This window comes from Acanthisitta chloris, unplaced genomic scaffold (genome assembly GCF_000695815.1).
Source record: "Acanthisitta chloris isolate BGI_N310 unplaced genomic scaffold, ASM69581v1 scaffold9053, whole genome shotgun sequence".
In the NCBI taxonomy this organism is placed as follows: Eukaryota; Metazoa; Chordata; class Aves; order Passeriformes; family Acanthisittidae; genus Acanthisitta; species Acanthisitta chloris.
Window position 1 is genome coordinate 10,626 of NW_008664265.1, and position 6,984 is coordinate 17,609.

The 6,984-nt window shown below is 42.2% G+C and overlaps 1 protein-coding gene across 2 annotated transcripts; it reads right to left on the reverse strand.

Moving 5' to 3' along the window:
- Nucleotides 1-1,102: 1,102 nt before the first annotated feature.
- TP53INP1 (tumor protein p53 inducible nuclear protein 1) lies at nucleotides 1,103-6,578 on the reverse strand. 2 transcript variants are annotated; one of them, XM_009071278.1, is made up of 3 exons: nucleotides 6,294-6,578; nucleotides 5,465-5,813; nucleotides 1,103-1,462 (listed from the first exon to the last, which is right to left on the reverse strand). In XM_009071278.1, the coding sequence occupies exons 1-3, from the start codon at nucleotides 6,403-6,405 to the stop codon at nucleotides 1,210-1,212; spliced, it is 714 nt and encodes a 237-aa protein (XP_009069526.1). In that variant the 5' UTR covers nucleotides 6,406-6,578; the 3' UTR covers nucleotides 1,103-1,209. The 2 variants fall into 2 exon arrangements, with proteins under 2 accessions (XP_009069526.1, XP_009069525.1); XM_009071277.1 differs by having other exon boundaries at nucleotides 5,465-5,816.
- Between the last annotated feature and the right edge of the window lie 406 nt (nucleotides 6,579-6,984).

Sequence of the window (6,984 nt, forward strand, 5' to 3'; positions counted from 1 at the left end):
TTTGAATGGCTTTTCTTTCTTGTTGGCCCAGAGAATTGCAGTCCAGTCCTTCTGCCTCCACTGGGCTAGAAGAACCACCATGACTGCTGATCAATCGATTTTTGGACACCCTGTTATCACTGCGTTTAGTTCTGCAAGACTTCTTCAGCATCCATTTCTCCCTGCCTCACACTGCCCTTCAATTCTAGTCCCTATTAACTCAGACTTCATTTTCAGAGAGAAAGAGAAAATTAGAACTTCTAATAAAAGCTTCCTTCTAGCTACTTTTGAGCTACTCTCAATCTGTAAATATGAGACAATCTAACAGCAATTTGTAGCTCAGAAATAGCTGTCCATCAGCCTGACTTCTTTAAAGAGCAGTCAGCTGCTGATGGGATTTAAAAAAAAAAAGAGTCAATCCACCATCTTTTTCCTTTAACTAGACTAGAGATTAAATGAAATAGGATAAGGGAAAAACACAGAGAGAAAGAGTTAGAGAAAGGAGTAAGAACAAACTGTACCAAGTAAAACCCAGTTCAGTTCTGTGTTGTGCATCTGCACTTCACCCCAGGTCCACTTTTTTCCACTCCACTGTGAGGTACAACATCTGTAACACCAGTGCCATTATCATACTGCAACAATATTGGGGGGACATTTAACCCTCTTCCAATATCCATATCAAGTACCCAACACACCTACACAGACTCCACTAACACAAGTAGGTACTAGGCAATTTAGATGTCTTTCTTGCAACAGCTCAGCACAGCTATGTAATATCCACTGGCAGCTATAGTATAATTCCTTGTTAGAAAGTAATCATATATGCTGAATACAGACAGACACACAAGCTGTCAAGGACTGGTCATTAAAGCATACAGCTAACCTCAAATTTTCTAACTCCACTTTGATTAATGCAAAACATAACTGATTTCCACTTCAGTTAAGTTTCTTTAAAATACCAACTAAGAACCCATCTATACATCATAGTTTATAAAACAGCACACAAACTATTGTACTGATAGGCTTCCAAGACATTGATATTTAACATCAACATTTAGGACTCGCTGCAAGATGTCTGGAGATTTATGTGTCATTTCAAAGGATGCAATGCGTGTTACGATTGTGTTGGAGGGATTGATGATCAGCTTCAGATTGACCACACTTACCTATGCATGAAAACAAAAGCAACCTAAAAACCAATTATACCCTAGATTAAAACCACAAGAACCATCAGTAATTGAACTGACGCTGGCAAGGCTGGTGAACAAACAGTCCATTGTGCTTGATCTGCCGAGAGTGGCAATCCCTGGTAAGGTTTTGGCGACGGAGACTGTTTCTGTTGAGATAGTGTCTTTCACTATGTTCTTTTATCCAGTGGGTAGGACGAAAGCTCTTGTTTTTCTCCAGGAAAGAAGTCGAACGAGTGGCAAGAGCCGTGACATAGCAGTGAACACGCTGTCCCGTTTCATTTTGGGCCTCCAGTCTGGAAATGCAACAAGTAGATATCCAGGTATCAAACACTACAGAAAGACACTGGAAGGACAAGCAAACTAAAGGGTAGAATGTGGACATCACTATCCACCATTTCAAAAGGGCAGCCTTATTCTACTGGACAGAGATGCAGGCTGACACGAAGTAATGTGCAGTGCTGCTAAATCACTTTTTGTGTAAGGAACCCACAACAGCTTTTGGGTGTCATACTATTGTGCTCCTCCTTCCCCATCCCACCTCCCTAAGCCCAAGATGCAATACAGATCAGAAATACAAGGCAATGTGTGTCACACTGCTCCAGCTTTGGAAGACTTGGGAGTTATCCATTAGGCAAACTTTGTTTTAAAATCATCTTGAATATAGGTGGTTCAGCCTGAAAACAGAAGCACACTAATGAAAGTGCATTTCAACTGCCAGCCACACAAATCCAAACAATGTTCATGCAGAGGAATGGAAAAGATAGACCAGTTGTGACACACACAGGAAAAAACTTAGAAGGATTGTTCCTCAACCAGCCCTCTAATTTCATGAGCAGAGTCAGCAGTTTTGGCAAACCCTTACTTCACCATGCACTAGTTAAAAACAAACCAGCAGCCTATGCAAGCAGGGACCAACATATTGGAAAAGGACTTCCCTACTTGACAGAACAATCACTGGCACTTCCTGGAACATCCAAAGTAAAGTTAAAAATAGCCTGGCCATTTTAAAAACAAAGCAAAACCTAAGTCTGAGAGCTACAGCTGGTATGAGACCAGTGGCACCAGAGTTGCTTGTCTTCTCTCACCCCACCTAGGACACAACAGCCAGCTGTCAACTCAGTGGTGCACAGGAAAGATGTCTGCAAGACCAAGAACTTGCTCAGGCATGAGCATCAGGTCTCTCAGAAAATCTGCTTTTCAGCCCTAGCATGACTTTAAGTTTCTTCTGGAAGAGCTTAACTTGCATTTATTATATGATGTCTCTGTAGACATAAGTCTAGTCTGCCATGCCCTTGGTAAAGCCTTTGTAGCCTTAACTCTTGTGGGGGTGCAGGTACCTGACACAGAAATGAGCTCTCCTGCCTCCCTCCACTCCAACTGGAGCCAAATACTCTGTCAGCAAGGGAATACTCCCTTCTACTCTTCTACTTTATTTTAAATATCCAAATCCACTTGCTTTTGGACCCTTAGGTAGCTTGATATGACTGAGTAAAGACTAGAGACTGCAGAATAGTCATGTGTGGCATGCTGGTTTTCCCCTGTTTATTTACTGGATATTGTACTAAACCTAGCTCTTGAAATAACAAGCAAGAAATAAGTGAGTAACAGTATAAATCAATTCACAGTGTCTTGTCAATACTTTCTACGTAGATTACACCAGTTTAATTTACATGAAGGTACCAGCAAATATGGGGCTACTATTTTCTATATGGGGCAATCCCTTAACAGATTCAACAGTGCTGGAGGTGGAACTCCAAGTGAAGCCTTCCTGGGGAAAGCTGTAAGGAGCCAGGAAGCCATACCATAGTTATTGCAACCTGTATTTCCTAAGCATCCCTTTAGCTAGCAAAGGGCATCAACTGCTAATACAAACTGCTGTGGTTTTGTTACAGAAAACTATGAGTAATCTTACAAACAGGAGGAAGTTTATACAACATCCTTTTGCTTTGAAAGGAATTTAAACAGAGAAAATAGATTTCCCCTGCAAAAGGAGAAAAAAATAGCTGGCTGAAGATACTTGAGCTTCCCCCCGCCCCTTATCAAATACCCTTCCAGCACTGGATTGCAAACCAACACTCTCCTACATGTCATCTTAAAGAGCAACTGGGATAGCAGAGGTGGTTTGAAATAACTGAAAGGTGACATACTCTTCAAAAACGTAGCACTTTGGTACCTTAGTGGCATTTGGTATCCTGGCACTAGTGAGCCCAGTGCGCTGAGAGAACAAGGCTGACAAGTCTCCATCAGTATTGTCAAAATGGAATTTTATAGGGGCTGTGTCTTAAGCCAGACTGTTATGTATGTTCACTGCTGTGGTCCAAGCACCTATTTTGCTAGAAAGCAGAAGTGCCTGCTAGTTGCACTACAGACCCAGACCTCACAGGAAACATTAAAGGCTTCAGACCCCTTCCCAATTAATATTTCAGTAATTTTTCTGCACTTAGCATTTTGGCTTGTTAAAGCAGATGTAGTTAGGCTTGATCAAGTAACATCATTTGGCACAAAGGTTAGTCCTAAAACCAGTATTGCTTTGGCAGACAAGGCTCTAGAGGAAGCAGTGTTGCTAGCAGCCTGATCAAACAAAAAGCACTGTCCCAAAACAGTAGTACTTACTGTGCCAGTGTGCCTTAAGCAGCTTTTCTTGGCCCTACAATGTTAAATGGCCAACCATTAAACCACTAGAGACTTCAAAACAGCTTTTGAAATTTACTGCAATACCAGTGCAATCAATGTTCCCAGTTTCTGCAGTCTACCTCAGTTTTAGACTTGGTCTCCTCCCAGTTCTGCCACCCAAAATAACCTGCACGTGAGCCTAGATCCTCTGACAAACCACAACATGAAATTCAGCATGAAGAAACTTAATTACAGACCAGCTGAAGATCATCACACCTTCAGTTTCCCCACATATTAAAGCAGGTTACCTGTACTATATAATGTAAGACAGGATGCTTGTCCAGAAGAATTTATACCAGTATCCCCAGTTCAAGTCGCTCAAGTCAGTATCCGACTTTGAGTGTTACTATCCACTGCAAAATGGTATTTTAGATAACTGGTTTTCTTTTCCTAGGGCATGCTTTGCAACGTGCACTTCTCCTGCAGATTCCTTCAGACCCTCATTTTAAAGGTGCTGTGTGCCCATAGCTTCTCCCCAGTTTAACAACAGAGACTGCCCTCCCCAAATACTGATACAAATCCCTCACTCCAAGATTAATATTACCAGCACTATACTTCAACATTATACAGCAGCACATCATCTCAGTCACCTGCGTCTTTGAACTAAGAACTTAAAATATGGCAAGGAGCTGATCAGAGAAGTCAAGAGACATCTACCTACAGCAACTCTAACACTACACTCATTTTTTCCCTATCAAAGCTTAGTATATTATGGGTTTTTTTCTTTATTACTGTTTCTAAATGTAAGCACTAGATTGGATGAAAGGTCCTTAACGGGGATTCACAAAACACCCAATTATTTCAAAACCAATGAGCACATGGGCAAGTGTGGGGTCATAATGGCAAAGAAACACTATTTGCATATACCTGTATACACTGCACTTGGATAGCTGCATATACTGGATAGTTAACACCAAAGCAGCACTGCATGACAAACATGCTTCTGCAATAATCCCACATGGTCAGATTTTTAAGACCCAAAACCATAAAGCAAAACTTCTTACCTTGCTAAAAGCAGAAGTTTGCAGCACAAACTTTTACCTTGAGGGGAGTAAGTTTTGTGGAATATTTCAGTTTGTTTCACAAGTTGCTTGCAGAAAAATTTAACCCTGTCCCTATCTATCACTAGGTGGAGGAACAAAACCAAAACCAACCAAAAATCCCACCACCCAAAACTCAAACCACTTCCCTGTCAGGATAATGAAAGTACTAGGTTTCATCTCACAAGGTGACTGAAAGGCTATTGACTAGCAGGTATGAAAAAACCCACATAGCTGTGAAGGGGGCAAAGTGCTTTACTATCTGTATTACTGGCTATACAGCTAACCGCCACCACTTTCAACAGGACCACAACCTACTCTGCAAGGCAGTAATTAGGCTCCATAAATATTCATTGTAGTGTCAAAGTAACATACCCAACTGCTTCCTGACAGTCATCTTGTGTAACATTTTTCTAAGCAGGCAGGCAGCCCTGACCACCCTACCCACCTTGTGTACTATTCATGCTTTATTCACCTGCTCTGAAATAAGCTGGAAAATTCAGTATTAAGTGTCTAAGCTGATCAAGTAGAAACCAGATATTTTCAGCAACAGAGCTCCTTGATGAGAGAATGCAGACATACCTGGGACTACCTGGGCTGTGAAACTCCTCATCCCCACATCCAGTCTCATTAAGGCTGTGACAGGTGTTGTGGACAGCATACACAGACATGCTGGGATGCTCAATTAGGAGGTTCTCCATCGGACTGGTTTCCACTTTGATAGTGGTTAATCCACCTGCAGTGAAACACGGGGGAGGGGTAATAAACCAGCTCTCCTCCATAGGGCATGAATCAAACTGGATGAAGCAAGACTCGCTGGCCTCCGGCAAGTGTTCCAAGGGAGATGATAAACAAGAGAAGACGGGTGAGCCATCCGTGGCCGATGCTTCAGTAATGTCAGCTTCCTCCACGGAGCAATTAGTGCAAGTATCTGCTATAGGTGACCATTAGTCAGCAGAGAGGAACCCATGGATGTTGGTGATCACAGGAGGTCAAAAACAAGGTAGACAGAAATGGGATATGAAAAAAACAAACAAACAAAAATAAATCCCTGTTAGCACATACACAAGCTTTTATTTTTTAAAAGCAGGGGAGGGGAAAAAAGGAGTTCCCAGACAAGCCACGTTAGACACGTAAAACTACTGTTATCAGTAAAGCAATATCATTGCATAATAAGTCAAATATATTTTAGCTGTACAGGTGGTTCTGCTGGAGCCAGTGTCAGGCTTATAAACCTGACATCATTCTCACCAGTTTACACAACATGTTTCAGTACATTTGTTTGGAAAACACCCTACACTCTAATCCACATTGGTTTTGCTTAGATCAAGTTTCTCCAAGTTAATGGAAGTAAGACAAGCAAGAGCCAGAGCAAGACAACCGCAGAGCTTATGTTTGACAGACATCTTACCTATAAAGTCAACCAGAATCCACTCGTCGTCTTCTTTCTCACTGAACTCTGGCTCTTGGCTGGACAAGCTAGCAATCTCTCCTATGAGCATGTTATTTAACCTCTGGAACATTACTAAGGCAGGAACAAGACTTTGGCTGGTAAGTCTTTATATCCAAGGTTCAAGGCACAGCTCACACTGTTCTAGCAGAGTGGTACAGACTTCAGATTAAAGTGCATAGATGCTTTATCAGCTTAGGCAGGAGACACACAGAGGCATGACTTGTAAACAGTTTGTGTGAAACCTGCAAAAAAATGGTGATAAGAGTCTTAATGACAAAGCAACAGGTAACATCCTGAGGGAAAAAAAATGTTCAAAACCCCACCCTTGTTAGTGCAGTCTGAGGTACCAGTGAACATTCTCCCCAAAAAGGAGAGGCAGCTTCACTGGCATTCACCATCCCCTCCCAGCAAGATACATAGAAACACACACACACAAAATAATCCCAGGTCTCCCTTGGGAGTTGATTGCCTTCCCCTCAATCCTCCTCCCCATGAAAAGGTCTGTCAGCTGTCAGTCCCACCTCCTCCTATGGGAGGAGAAGACTCTTGTACAGGAGCCTTGTGCCTATGTGCACTGCGGTGCTCCCCCAACTCCCTGTCTGTCCTCCTCCTGGTCAGAGAGAGATGCAAATAGCATGTTTTCTGCTCC